General features: G+C 39.7%; 1 protein-coding gene across 1 annotated transcript in view; it reads left to right on the top strand.

The window, feature by feature from the left end:
• The window catches only part of IARS2 (isoleucyl-tRNA synthetase 2, mitochondrial), a 55,734-nt gene that overhangs the window by 33,076 nt on the left and 6,907 nt on the right, over positions 1–15,751 (top strand). Inside the window, exons 13-18 of the mRNA XM_044266810.1 lie at positions 1,697–1,799; positions 2,428–2,521; positions 10,059–10,167; positions 12,489–12,591; positions 13,082–13,207; positions 13,836–13,967. Coding sequence (XP_044122745.1) covers positions 1,697–1,799; positions 2,428–2,521; positions 10,059–10,167; positions 12,489–12,591; positions 13,082–13,207; positions 13,836–13,967 — 667 coding nt within the window. The remainder of the gene's footprint in view (positions 1–1,696; positions 1,800–2,427; positions 2,522–10,058; positions 10,168–12,488; positions 12,592–13,081; positions 13,208–13,835; positions 13,968–15,751) is intronic.

The raw sequence follows: 15,751 nt of genomic DNA, 5'->3' as shown, positions 1-15,751 counted from the left end.
CAGTATAAATTTTCCCTGATTTTAATTTTTCAATAATTCATACTTGTGTATCTTCACAAAGATATGGTCAATTTCAGTATTCATTTGATGTGTATTAATTGGCTTTTTACTGTGCATTGGGCACATGCTGATTTTCGTGGATCATCTCATTTAGTTGACAGGCATTCTGAGGTAAGTGTCTCAGATTGCTCCAGTGTAAGCTCCGTTAGTGCAGGCGTCAGACCTGCCGTACTTCCACATCCTAGAACAATGCTAAGATATTGGAGCTTCCCAGTCAATATTTTTGAGCAAGTGAATTTTCCTTAACAGAGTTCACAACCAAGACTTAGAGACGTCTTCGTACTTGGGCATGGTTGTACGTGACGTTTTAGTACTCATGCATAGTGTACTTGTAGAAAGTGGCAGGGTCAGGGTATAGGCTTGGATATCCTCTCATGCAGGTGAATTTGGACATGGTCCTGTAAGCGCTGGAAGTTTTAGAAAGGGGATTGGTGTGATAAAAGCAGTTTTAGGAATACAGTCCTATCAAAGATGTGTGGTTTAAATTAAAGAGTTGAGGGGTGCTTGGGTGGTGTGGTCAGGCATCCGACTCTCGATTTCGGCTGTGGTCATGATCTCAGGGTCTTGAGATCAAGCCCTGCTGGGGGCTCCCGAGTTCAGTGAGGAGTCTGCTTGGGACCCTTTTTCCTTCTCTCTCTGCCCCTCTCCCCCATGAGCATGTGCCCTCCTTCTTTTTCTCTCTCAAATCTTTTTTAAAAAATTAATTAAAAAGATGAGAATAGGGGCATCTGGGTGGCTCAGTGGGTTAAGCCTCTGCCTTCGGCTCAGGTCATGATCTTAGGGTCCTGGGATCGAGCCTCACATTGGGCTCTCTGCTCAACGGGGAGCCTGCTTCTCCCTCTCTCTCTCTGCCTGCCTCTCTGCCTACTTGTGATCTCTATCAAATAAATAAATAAATAAAATTAAAAAAAAAAAAAAGATGAGAATAGAGGAAAAGTCAGACCACTGCATCAGTCTAGTATTGAGACAATGAGGTATGACTAACAGTGCATCAGAACAGAAAAAAGAGCAAATTTGAGTAATATTTCAAAGGTAGAATTGACAGATGTGGGGTCTTAATTTGAGAGGACACTGGAAGGAGAGGGAAGAGAAGTAGGAGATTTTGAATATACATCCCTGGTTAGAAAACAGATTGATAGAAATAGGGAAATCAGTAACTAAAACAGGGATGTCAGAAGAAGTCTTTTTTATTTTAAAGGGTACATGTGATCAGTTTGATTTTATTTATATTGAATTTAAGATGACAGCTGTAGCCAAGTAAACAAGTAGTTGAAGATAATACCACTAAAGTTTGGACGAAAAGATAGGAAAAAATATTCTGCTGATACGGGAAAATACTATTCTCTTTCTTTTTTTATTTTAGCAGTTTCTTTTTTTTAAGATTTTATTTATTTTACACAGAGAGATCACAAGTAGGCAGAGAGGCAGGTAGAGAGAGGGGAAAGCAGGCTCCCCGCTGAGCAGAGAGGCCTGATGCGGGGGGGGGGGGGGGGGGGGGGGGGGTTGATCCCAGGAGGCAGAAGCCCAACCCGCTGAGCCTCCCAGGCGCCCTATTTTAGCAGTCTCTTAATTTTAAATGTTTGGTATTAATCACTGTAGTTCATTGAGCAATTCTGCCTTTTCCCTCCTAAAATAGCCAGACCACTGAGCACATTATTAAACTAGTGGAACAACATGGCAGCGATGTCTGGTGGACTCTTCCCCCTGAGCAACTTCTTCCTGAAGAAGTCTTATCTCAGGTAAATTTCCGTGTGTATTTAACAGCCTCTGTGTGCGCTCCATGACTTAATGACAACATGAGGGATTCCTGGGAGTTAAAAAGTTGTTCTGTCATGGTGTAAAGTTAATGAATTCATTGCCTACGAATTAGGAGCCAGTGCAGTTTGAGAGTAGATGATTTTGTTTAACCGTAGAAGCTTGGTATTTCATATGGCATGGCAGTCAAGTACAAGGGTTATTCGTTATCTTATTGAGGCCCAGACTGATTTGAATGGATTTAGTTGACTAAGCAGTACAGTTGTTAGTCTGAGAGCTGTTCCTGATGTTGGTACGTCAGGATGTTGTAGGATCTGAATTCGAGGTAACTGATGGCTTCACACATGAAAAAATCCACATTAGAAGATTGTTTCAAGAAATGAAAACAATTTATATCTATGTTGGTAAATAAGTCATTAAGTGGCCACAGTCATCTTTACATGCGGATGAGGCAGTTGTACTGAATTGCAAAATACATAGATGTGTTTTAAGTTTCATTTTAAAATGTGAGTTTAATGCTTGTAAGCATTTGATTATTTTAAGACTTTTTGGTCCTTATTGTGTATATTGTGATCCTTGCATAATTAAAAGGTTTTCACATTATCTTATTAGGTTGGTGGTCCTGATGCTTTGGAATATGCGCCTGGTCAGGATATTTTGGACATCTGGTTTGATAGTGGAACTTCATGGTCTTGTGTTCTTCCAGGTAATTTTAAATAATAGATTATAAACCAGTCAAGTGGTTTTGAAAATACATAAAAGTTACTCAGAGGCAGTCTGTACTCTAGGTATTCTTTTTACCTAGGTAATCTATGTAATCTTTTTTCGGTATTTGGAAGAAAACCTTTTTTGGTGGGGGCAGCAGGGAAGAAAATAAAAAAATCTCCTGCTATGGTATAACTTTAGATCTGGAAGGGCTGTTGGAGATCATCTAATCCAATGATTTCTAAACTTTTTCTGTTTTTCCAAATGAAATTTCACATAGAACCACAATATATAAGACAGATTAGAAATGGGAATTTTCTTCCTCCCTCAACCAGCTCATTTTCCTTGACTCACTTGGCAATCCCAAGGCACTACTTCTGTAAGGTTTAGAAATCATTGAAGCAGTCTGACCCCCATCACTTTTCAGAACAGGAAATGAAATTAAATTAGAGCCAAATTAGGTGATGGTCACATAGTTTAGTACAATCAGACTAGATCTCCCATACCCTGATTTTTGGTTCTTGTTTTCTTAATACAGCCTTGACCTTTCACAACTCTTCCCCCTTCTGTACAGACAGCTGACTGATTTGATACTTACTCATATTGGGGCACACTCTTGATTCACTGCATAAAGAGAAGGGAGAGACTGGGTAGGAGTTAGAAGGGAGAAGTAGGGGCAGGTGCACATTCAAGGTTGTGTTGAGATGCTTAAGAAGATATCCTTAAGGATGCCAAGTGAACACCAGAGGTAAAACGAAGACTAAAGCTCGAAGTCACTATGAGGTTAAAGACAGGGATGAGGTAGGTGGCAGGGAAGGGGGAGCGGATCAGACGCTTCCTCACACTGCCACGAAGGAACAACTTCACTGAATGAAATTAATGGTAAAAATGTATCTAAGCAGTAGACCATTATTTTCTGTCCTATTTAGATAATGAATTCAAAGAGAGAAAACGGATTTGTCATTTAAACAGGTATTGTGTTACCTGCAGGGAAGGCTTCCAGAACATAAACTACCTTTAAAGATAATACACACAAGTCCAATTTTAAACCGTAGTTTCTTCTTTTTGCCTGAGATGCCCTATTCCTCCTCTTCTTCCTCTCAATCAGTCAAAAATCTTACGAGGTCAGTTAATAAGTGTAGATTAATTAGCTTTTATTTTATCCCATTTTATTCTGAGCTTTTTTTGTTCTTTTGCAATAAAAAATTGCCAAAAATAGGGAGAAAGAATGAAATGGGAAAGAACCCAGAAACTAAGTAAATTCATAGTTTGAAAAGCCATGAAAGAAAGGTGATTTTCCTTAAAAGGAAGAGAGGGAGAGGGAAAGAGAAAGGGTTTGCTGAGCAGGGTTATTGTACTTTCATCCTCAAATGCTTGTATTATTAATTCTAATAAATGATTCAATGTCTGCATATTTCCCAAAGATTTATATTGTTGCAAAATAAAATCAACTTGACTTTGAGCTTGATTTAGCTACCAGTCTTCATCAATACCTATTGATGTTTAACAAGACGAATTTGGTGATTATAGCATACATAACTGGTTTTACTTTTCGCTGACAGGTTTTATAGCAGTGAAAGAGATATGAATGTTAATACCAGGTCAAGTACCTGTTTCATTGTGAGTTCAAGGTCAATAGTACTTAAACTGAAACTGGAACTTTCTGAAAGGGAATGGCATTTTTAAACGAATTATTTCTAAAAACATTCTTTTAACGTTTATGAAAGGCATTAATTATTGCAGTGATTTTAAAATAATTAATGTTTTTCAAAAATTTTAAGCAGATTTTATTTTTTAGAACAGTTTTAGAGGAAAGTACAGAAATCCCATACCCTCTGCCTCCCCCACCGTCAGCCCACACTACAGAGAGGTACATTCATCTGTTACTGTTGAGGGACCTCCACTGACAAATCATTGTCACCCAGAGTCCAGCGTTTACGTTAGGGTTCGCTGCTGGGGTTGTGTGTTCCGTGGGTTTTGACAAATACATAATGACATGTATCCACCATTATAGTATCTCACAGAGTAGATTCACTGCACTAAAAATTTGTTCCACGTTCATCCCTTCTTCCCTGCTAACCCCCGGCAACCACTGACCTTTTCACGCTCCAAAGTTGTGCCTTTTTTGGAATGTTACATAGTTGAAGTCCTAGAGTATGTTGCTTTTCTGATTGACTTCTTTTACTTAATAACACACATTGGTGGTTTCTTCGTGTCTTTTCCTGGCTTTATAGGTCATTTCTTTGTAGTGCTGAATAGTATCTCATTGTTTGGATAAGCCATAACTTACCCATTCACCTAGTGAAGTAATTGGTGTTTTAAAATACTTATTCTACTTCATTTATGGTTTTTCTCTAAGGTTTTATTTATGTATTTCTTTGAGAGAGAACATTCTGGGGGCTGGGGGTACAGAAGGGGAGTGAAAGGAAGAGGGCAGAATCCCAAGTTGGACTCCCCACTGGGCACAGAGCGGGGCCGGGGCTCATTCCGTGATCCCTGAGATCAAGACTTGAGCCAAACCAAGAGTTGGCTGCTCACTTGACTGAGCCCCACGGGGCCCCTCTGTTTTTTTTAAATAGAGAGAAATAACTTGAAGCAAATAGAAAAAAGATCATTTTTTGAAAGAGAAACTAAGATTTACAACTTAGATTTACAAATGACTTTTTTAAAAAGGTCACCCTTTTAAAAACATCTCAAATACTTTTAAAAAAGCCTAATTTTAAAAATTAATAGTTATATTTTAACATTTTTACAAGTTATTTTTGGTTTAAATTATTTTCAAATGTTACATTGGTTAAGCAGCAGTTTTGACAAATATGGTTTTGTGCTGGTTCTAAAACCTGCCTTCTTAAATGCAATAATGTTGCTCAAAATTTATCAATTAAGCTAAGTTAAACAAATCTACAATTACAGAATACTCAAGTTTTTTTGCTGATTTGCCTTAATAGTTTTTTTTAAATATTTGGCTTATTCTTTATTTACTGCCATGCCTAAATCATAATCTTAGAGGTTTATTTTCTGAACAGTTTATTATTCCCTCTAAATATGAATTTTTATAATTTTCTTAAGAGAAAAAGTTACTGTAATAGAAATACTAACTTTTTGTCACGTGGTTAATTGTTACTCTTCCTGGAGTTTTACAACTCCCAAGTTTATTTCTACTTCGATAAGAAAGTTCTGATTTTTCTTTTACTAAAAGGTGTAGGGAATGTGGCTGGCTTAGTCCTGGAGGAACATGCGACTCTTGATCTTGGAGTCATAAGTTCAAGCCCCACATTAGCGGGGTAGAGATTATTTAAATAAATAAAACTTAAAAAAAAGATATAGTCAGGGGAAAAAAAGGATAAAAGATTTAAAAACAGAAACAATTAGCACATTCCTCCCTCTTGTACGCTGCTATTGGGATGTAATGTGGTGTAAACTTAACTGGAAAGAATTTTTGCATTAGGTCTTAAGAGCTTTGGAGTAGTTTTCAATCCTTTAACCAAAAAAATTCTATTTGAAGGCATCTCTCCTATAGAGCTAGTCAGATCTGGATGAAGAATTGTGTGTGAGGATTTATTACAGTGTTATTTTTTTTTTACAGAGTTTTTTCTAACAGTACATGATTTGACACAGTAACTCATTGTCCTATGTGTAGATAAATGACTAAAGCAATGTGATATCCGTACAAATCACAGAATGATAAGCAGCCATTCAGTCATGTTTTTGAAAAATAATTGTGGGTATGGTTTTATCTGAGAGCATGTTACATTTTAAAAGTGCAGAATACAAAAAAAAGTGGGATGCAGGCAAATTATTTTGATAGGCTAACAAACCCATGGAAATGTTGAAGGGCACAGACAAAAGACTTGAAGGAAATATGCTGAAATAAAGTGATTATCTCTAGGTAGTGGGATGTATGTGATTTTATTTTTTTGAACTTCTCAATGTTTTCTAAATTTCTTGAAGTAAGAATATACATTTTTGTTAATAAAAAATCATTACTAAAAATAAACTTGCTAAAATAGGAAATAGCCCCAATAATTCATATGAGGTTGTACAGTAATTCCAGCATTGGAATGTACAGTATTCAGCACGTGAGTTTGACTTTTCTTGCTATTTCTTACCGTCCAAGACTAGACTTCTTGTCTAGTTTTCGTTTTTAAAGTTCCCATCCACTTTAAGTTTTTCATTTGTTGTCAAGAGCTTTGCTACACTCGAGCCCCCCTGCTCCCCAGTCCTCGCCCCAACCCACGCCATCTTTTCCCGTGGCTTCACACACCACCTTGAAAGGCTCTGGCTTGCAGAAATTTTCCGGGACTACACCTCCTTTTCTAGGATGGTATTTTGCTTCTTACCCAGTTTCAGCAATTCAGTATGTGTGAGCATGAAAAGATATCGAGACTTTTAACCTTGATAAGTATTAGCTGTTTCCTTGTGCTCTTACTAATTGGCTGATGTCCTCTTGTTCTATTAGAATGTTACAACCTGTATTTCTAGCTCAGGATCAGAGACTATATATTTTTAAAGTAGTTTAGGATAAGTAATCACATTTTCACAAGTATTGTTTCATATAAGAACGGTTTGAAAAAATTACTCCTTTTTAATTTGCCATCAGGAAACACCAGTGTTCTTTACGATCTCTGTAATAATTAACATTTACTGATTGTTTATTGTGTCCAAAGCACGTCCTCTTACGTCTTTAATGTGTGTAACAACCTTACAAGGTAAACAGATTTTGGTGCTGTCCTCATTTTAGTGAAGAAGTGGGAGCAATGGAAGGTCCCGCTGAGCCCCCACCGCGGGTCCGTGCCGTGGCCGGGACTTGGAGCTGGGAGTCCGAGTACAGCGCCTGCACCGTCCTGAGATTGCTTTTGTCCTGACTCCTGTAAAGCCTTGGGCAACAACCAGCTTTTTAGACATTTCAGGGCTGACAAAGGTTTTAGAGACGAAAGCCCGTGTGTTTTAGGTGTGTTAATCAAGGCTTAGGTGCAGCACTGTGCCAGGCGGACATCTCTGTGAGCGGACACCAGGCTGGGGCTGTGAGGGATCACTTCCTGAGCCCGCAAGCAGGCCTCTTTCAGAGACGAAGCGGGTTTGCTGGTACTTTTCTGCTCTTTCATTATCTTATTTTAGAAGATTTCCACCAGCATTCTGTTACTGACCATCTCACTGATGGTTACCATATCCAAAATGTGGTCACTAGGTGGAAGTGAGCGTTCTGGGTGGGAGGGGGTTTGAGATCTGGCATCGTAAAGATTTAGGGTCACAAATGGTTACAGATTAGGAGAGGAAGAGTAGGGATAGATGTAGTGCTCTGGACGTTGAGGCCAAGACATTATGTTCTTGTTGCTTGTATGCGTTCGTCTGGTTATGGTCTTAGACTTCCCAAGCTGCGCAGACTGGCTGAGCTATAGCTTTGCCTTGATGACGCCCAAAACAGTTATTTAACATAAAATCTGTCCCACTAGTAATCAGCTCCAAGAAGGCACTACCAGATTTCTTTACATTCCCCCCTTATAGAAGTGTCTAAGTACAGTGCCTGTCAGGTAATAAGTGCTCAGAAATGTTCAGTGAATTGAACTGGCGTGATTTAATTATTTTTATTTTGTCTCCTGCTTCTACCCATTTTCACATAAGGATTACACTGAATCCTTGATATTAGGACCTAAGGACAGATCTTCATTTCACAACTCAAAGGGATTATGGGGACTTCTTAGAGTTGTGAATTTAGATTTAAAATATGGAAATCATCTTTCCCAAAGACCTCATGTTCTTAAAAAAAAAAAAAAGTTGGGGTACCTGCGTGGCTCAGTAGGTTAAGTGTCTGACTCTTGGTTTCAGCTCAGGTTACCATCTTAGGGTTGTGAGAACGAGCCCTGCACTGGGCTCTGTGCCCAGCGGGGAGTCTGCTTGAGGTTCTCTCTCCTTCTCTTCCCCACAACTCACACACACTCTCTTTCTCTAAATAAATAAATAAAGTCTTAAAAAACAAACAAACATTTTACTCTGAAAAGTCACAGAATAAAGAAGTAGCACATACCCTTCATCTAGATTTTCCAAAGTTAGCATTTTACTACGTTTACTTTATATATTTTCCCCTTGTGTGTGTATATAAACACTCTTCTGTACCATTTAAGGGTAAGTTGCAGACTTGATGCTCTTTTATCCCTAAATATTTTGGTGTATATTTCCTAAAACTCAACATTCTCTTGTATAACCAATATGAAAATCAAAATCAGGAAATTAACCCTGATTCCATCCTGTTCCCTCCAGATCTGATTCAGCTTTCACCCAGTAATGTCCTTTATAGGAAAAGAGAAAAAAATTAAAAGGGTGCTTGAGCCAGCCTAGGGTCATTGGTGGCATTTAGTTGTCCTCTCCCTTTAGTCCCATTTTGTTCTTGTCTTTCATGTCCTTGACATTCATGAATGTACAGGCTATTTTGTAGATGGTCCCTCACTTTGCGTTTATCCCTCATGATGAGATTTAACTATGCATTTTGGGCAGGAATATCACAGAAGAGATAACTGTGTCCTTTTCAGTATGTCCTAACAGAAGTTATATGATGACTTACTGGTGATGTTGAACTTGGATCCCTTGGAGGTGGTGTCAGCCTGTTTTCTCTCTTTCTCTCTTGTGGTTACTTCCCATCCCATCTCCCTTAGAAATTGTTGTGTTAGAAAGTATCTTGCAGGGAGATACTTTTAAGACGGGAAATACCTGTTTCTTACCAAATTTTTACCTAGTGGTTAAGCACCCTTGATGATTCTTGACTGAAATGATTTAACAATGTTTGTCAAATGGTCTTTTATCTCAGATTATTAACTCTTGAATTAACCCTGGTTTATTGTTGAAAGCAGAAGTAGCCCTCAAGCTTGCTTATACATATGTCCCTACAAATTTGACATTTTTTTTTCTTAAACTATATCTTTTTGAAAAGACTTGATTTTTTTAGAGCGGTTTGAGATTTATAGCAACATTAAGAGGAAGGTAGAGAGATTTTCCACATTCCTCTTGCCTCTACGGGCAGTCGGCCTCCCTCACTGTCCATACCCTCCGACAGAGCGGCACGTTCGTCAACAAGACATGAACCTGCAGGCGCGCATCATAACCCCCACAGTCCACAGTTTACAGCACGGGTTACTGTTGCTGTTGTACATGTTACAGGTTTGGACAACTGGATAAAGGACATGTATCCGTCATTATAGTATCGCATAGAGTATTTTCACTTCTAAAATTTTTAGATGCTCCTTTTCATTTAGAAGATTTAACTGGAAATATTGATACTGGTAATTATTATTAATCAGTGCCCAGTTTTGGTACTGTTTCAGTTGCCTGTGGTTAGGAGATCATACTCTAACATTTACTGTCTTCATCTTAAAAACGGGCAGTGAGGATAAGAGCTCAGGTGAATGCGTTCATTCAGTCTGCTCTCAGGTATAGCGTGACATGAGAAATCACGTGATTATTTTAAACACATCGATACATATTTATTTTCATTTTCCAATATTAGTTGACTTTAACTTCTGTGTTTTTTAATATTTATTTTTGAGGTACTGACCAGAGAGCAGATCTGTACTTGGAAGGAAAAGACCAGCTTGGCGGTTGGTTTCAGTCTTCTTTATTAACAAGTGTGGCAGCGAGGAAAAAAGCACCTTTTAAGTGAGTATTAAACCTGAGCTGAACAGGTCCTCACACTTGAGTACTTCTGCCGGGTACTTGCTTGATTGCAGATCCTGCCTTTTTTTTTTAACAAATTGAAGGACTTCCGTGGAGGAAGTGCCTGCAGATGTGGTGGGAACAGGATGTGGTGGGAACAGCGAGAGAGCCAGGACCACAGCAGAGCCTGTGGATGGGACGGAACTGCGCAGACCCGTGGTCTGACTTTCACGGTTGAGGAGCCACGAGAAAGTGGGGTCGGAATCCGCTCCCGGCGAAGAGGCTGGGGGGACTGTTGGAAGGACAACAAGAGATTTAGAGTGTTACGTTAACTTAGCTTGTGCAGCAGCAGCAGGATTTGAGAGGGTTGGCTCCAGGTTTGAAAGTAGTTCCGTCCTGGGGAAAGTGCTAGCAAGTACCACATGTGCAGGCAGATTGTTCACGAAAGGCTGAGTCAGTCACTGTGGCAGACTTCGTCGTTGTCTTAAGAAATTGCCACAGGGCGACTGGGGGGCTCAGTCGGTGAAGCGTCAGCCTTTGGCTCAGGTCCTGATCCCAGTGTTCTGGGATCAAGCCCTGTGCTGGGCTCCCTGTTCAGCAAGGAGCCTGCTTCTGCCACTACCTCTACCCCTTCCCTTGCATGTACTCTCTCTCGTGCTCACTCTGTCAAATAAATAAAATATAAAAAAATAAAACAATAAAAAAACAGTTGCCACAATCACCCCCACTGGCAGCACCCTCTGCCCTATATGGTCAGCAGCCACCAGCCTTCCCCAGTAGAAAGATGACAACTTTTTGAAAGCTCAGGTGATAGTTAGCATTTTAGTTAGCAATACAGTATTTCTGAATTAAGGTATGTAGATTCTTCATTTATACCTAAAGCTGTTATACTCAATAGACTGCAGTATAGTGTAGACGGAACTTCCTGTGCACTGGAAACCAAAAAATTTGTTTGAGTTGCTTTATTGCAGTGGTCTGGAGCCAAAGGTGCCATATCTCCAAGGTGTGCCTGGATCGAAAACCCCTCCGATAGTAGCTCAGTCTTGTCTCATGAGATAGTAAGAGTTGGAAGTAAAAGAGAGAGAGAGAGACAAAGGAGACAACAATACAGAGCAGTCTTGTGACCACTATACCCTGTCATTCCCATAAAAGTAACGTCAGCATTTACTGGGACAGTGGGGACATTGGGGACATCTGTGAAGAGCTCGATTTTTTTTTTTTTTAAAGATTATTTATTTATTTATTTATATGACAGACAGAGAGAGATCACAAGTAGGCAGAGAGGCAGGCAGAGAGAGAGGAGGAAGCAGGCTCCCCGCTGAGCAGAGAGCCCGATGTGGAGCTCGATCCCAGGACCCCGGGACCATGACCTGAGCCGAAGGCAGAGGCTTTAACCCATTGAGCCACCCAGGTGCCCCGAAGAGTTCGATCTTAAAATATGGGAAGACTTGATCCAGAGCAGTATAGAGAAGGTATTCTACGTTGATTGAAGACACTCTGAGGTCAAGTATCCTTATATTTGTAATATCCACAAGCGGTTAATGGACTGAAATGTTCCATTAGTGAATTTTATTAGATTTTATTATATTTATTAGATTGGGTATTCCTGTTAAGGTACATATCATTGATTTCAGAATGGTTCTTAAATAGCTTAAGATTATTGCTGGTTCAGAATGAAAACTCATCCCAGAAAAATTTCCATGTTTGTCTCTTACAGAACATACTTTTTCACACCAGTAGAACAATAGCTGTATTTGTCGCAAATTGTCTTTTTGAAAATAATTTTGAGATGATAATCTGCTCTTTTTAAGACATACTTTTTCTTGGTTAGTTTTAGTGATCAAAATCAATACCTAGGGACGCCTGGGTGGCGCAGTTGGTTAAACGACTGCCTCCGGCTCAGGGCGTGATCCTGGAGTCCCGGGATCAAGTCCCGCATCGGGCTCCCAGCTCCATGGGGAGTCTGCTTCGCTCTCTGACCTTCTCCTCGCTCATTCTCTCTCTCACTGTCTCTCTCTCTCAAATAAATAAAAAAAAATAAAATCTTAAAAAAAAAAAAAAATCAATACCTAATAGATGCGCAAGAAATGTTTAGTGAAGGTAAACATGAAAAATTTTTCTTTAATTAAAGAGCTTACTGTACACAATCATGATAAATAAACAACTGAGAATTAGACTTTCAAGAAAAGCGTTCAGAATCTGTCAGGAAAAACCCTGTATTTTTTTTTTTTTCAAGATGAGATACTCTTTTTAAGCTATAAGTGATCGTCAAAGAGATCATGATAGCTGTGCTTATTATCGTAATGGCTGATTTGTCTTCTTAGGACAGTGGTGGTTCATGGATTTACCCTTGGAGAAAAGGGAGAAAAAATGTCCAAATCTCTTGGGAATGTCATTGATCCTGATGTGGTCATCAACGGAGGACAAGTAAGTAGGTGGTCAAAACAAAACTTTTTGTTTTGGGGAACCTGTGTATCTCAGTCAATTAAGCATCTGCCTTCGGCTTGGGTCATGGTCCCGGGGTTCTGGGATCCAGCCTCATATCAGGCTCGCTGGTCAGTGGGGAGTCTGCTTCTCCCTCCATGTCTCGGGAGCGCCGGAAGGGAAGAGCAGGTCCTTCTGTTCCCCTCTGCCATCATGGAGGCATCGGGCCGCTCCGCCCCCGGCTGTAGTAGAGGGAGGGGTGCGGACACTTGCCACGTCTGCGCGCAGCGGGACTGCCGAGCGCTCGGTTTCCCGGTGTTGCTCACACGCAGCTGATTCTGAGATTGTTGGCCCTTAGCTCATTACAGTGCGGGATATTCTGTGCACACGTTGTACTCACATATTTCTGAGGAGGAATACCTAAAACATTTGTTCACCTAATTAAAATTGAAAGCCATTGATATGTCGATGCGTCTTTTTCCTCCCCTGAAAGGATCCAAACAAGGAACCTCCGTACGGGGCTGATGTCCTTCGCTGGTGGGTAGCCGAGTCCAACGTCTTCACCGAAGTGACCATTAGTCCGTCTGTACTTAACGCTGCCAGAGATGATATTAGCAAGGTCAGAGTTGTTGTTCTTCCTATGTCTGAATAAAAGGTTGGCTAAATTACATATTTTTAAAATGAAGGACATTTTGTTTGGTATCACAAAATAGCAAGAATGAGTTTTTACACGTGAGCACTTAAAAATATCCTGTGTTTATTTGTTTAAAAATATTAATAGTGTAACACAAAAATTTTATAGACTGCCTATTATATTTTATAAAATACAGGGTAATACGAAATTACACTATTTTATATACTTTCCATGTGCTCAGTGGCCTTTCACATTTATTCCATTGATCCTTATTCTTGCCTGGGAAGCAGGTGAAAATAACATTCTTACCTATATGGATGAATAAACCAGGCCACTGAACAGTGATTTGCCTTTATAAGGTTATAAAGAAATAAAATGAGAAATCAGTATTCATGTGTAGAGTCCAGGGGTTCCTTCTGTAATTCTGCTGTTGCAATGAGTCTCTCTTTTTTGCATTTGTAGTCTCATTTAGGAAAGTTATTTTCTTAAGAAGTATCCTATTAAGAAAGTAACATGAGTTGTATAAAAATTATAGAAAAATAAAATAACTTTTGAGTAAGAATGGAAGGCCACATGTATTTTTTGACTGCGTGTTTTTTCTCAACATCAATAGCTCAGGAATACACTCCGCTTTCTTCTGGGAAACATCGCTGGCTTCAACCCAGAAACGGATTCCGTTCCCGTTAATGACATGTATGTCATAGACCAGTACATGCTGCACTTACTGCAGGATTTAGCAAACAAGGTGAGCGTGAATTAATAAGCTCCTGGAAAATAGAAATATCAGTATTGCTGAGTGTTGAAACTGGAGTTGTGTGCAGGCGAACAGACCTTACTAGAAATAGTAATCGTAGCACTGAGAACAGTTATACTTGATAAATGCCACACATTCTGAGGTTGACTATAGCTATGAAGTCGTAGGATTTCTTTCCTGGTTTTTCAAAAGACTCACAGTACCTGGTGGAAATGTAGGCCCTGCCTTCCCCTAAGACCACATTTTCCTCTCAAGATCAGCTTTATGTCATTCTCTAGCAGGAGGGAGTGAAGTAGACCTATATCTGATCTACAGATGTACCCCTCAAAGTATAGAAATAACTAAAACGACTATTCCTGTGTGTTTTGTAAGATATTTTTTCATTTATATATAAAACATATAATGTGTGTTTGCTCAAAAATTGGAAATGTAGCTGCTTCCATGTACCATTAAGTCAGAGACATACCTGCAGATTTTTGCCCGATTTTACTTCACAGGCATAAATGAGGGAACATTAGAAACTTGCACACTTTGCTCTTTTAAAATGGTGTGATTTATGACTTTAAACCTGATCCCTTCCTTTGATGAGTGTTCTTTTCTAGTTTCCAGAGTGGAATATACAGTTTTTTCTGACAATGGTTGAATTTGATAGCCAGCAATGTTTGAAAGATCCCATCACTCTTGTGTATCTCCTGTTTCGTATTTTTCTGCCTTTGAAACATATTTTGTCGGGTGCCTGGGTGACCCAGTCGGTTAAGTGTCTGCCTTCAGCCCAGGTCATGGTCCCAGGGTCCTGGGATCAAGCGCCGCATCAGGCTCCTTGCTTGGCGGGGAGCCTGCTTCTCCCTCTCCCGCTCCCCCTGCTTGTGTTTCCTCTCTTGCTGTGTCTCTCTCTGACAAATAAGTAAATAAAATCTTTAAGAAAACAATTATTGAAACATATTTTGATATTTGCAAACAACATATCAGATAAAGGACTAGTGTCCAAAATCTATAAAGAACTTAGCAAACTCAACACCCAAAGAACAAATAATCCAATCAAGAAATGGGCAGAGGACATGAACAGACATTTCTGCGAAGAAGACATCCAGATGGCCAACAGACACATGAAAAAGTGCTCCATATCACTCGGCATCAGGGAAATACAAATCAAAACCACAATGAGATACCACCTCACACCAGTCAGAATGGTTAAAATCAACAGGTCAGGAAATGACAGATGCTGGCGAGGATGCGGAGAAAGGGGAACCTGCCTACACTGCTGGTGGGAATGCAAGCTGGTGCAACCACTCTGGAAAACAGCATGGAGGTTCCTCAAAATGTTGAAAATAGAACTGCCCTATGACCCAGCAATTGCACTACTGGGTATTTACCCTAAAGATACAAACGTAGTGATCCAAAGGGGCACGTGCACCCGAATGTTTATAGCAGCAATGTCCACAATAGCCAAACTATGGAAAGAACCTAGATGTCCATCAACAGATGAATGGATAAAGAAGATGTGGTATATATACACAATGGAATACTATGCAGCCATCAAAAGAAACGAAATCTTGCCATTTGCGACAACCTGGATGGAACTAGAGCGTATCATGCTTAGCGAAATAAGTCAAGCTGAGAAAGACAACTATCATATGATCTCCCTGATATAAGGAAGTGGTGATGCAACATGGGGGCTTAAGTGGGTAGGAGAAGAATAAATGAAACAAGATGGGACTGGGAGGGAGACAAACCATAAGTGACTCTTAATCTCACAAAACAAACTGAGGGTTGCT

This window comes from Neovison vison, chromosome 10 (assembly GCF_020171115.1).
Source record: "Neovison vison isolate M4711 chromosome 10, ASM_NN_V1, whole genome shotgun sequence".
Classification (NCBI taxonomy): domain Eukaryota; kingdom Metazoa; phylum Chordata; class Mammalia; order Carnivora; family Mustelidae; genus Neogale; species Neogale vison.
The sequence above is the reverse complement of the archived record's forward strand: the minus strand, read 5'-3'. Positions and strand labels throughout refer to the sequence as shown.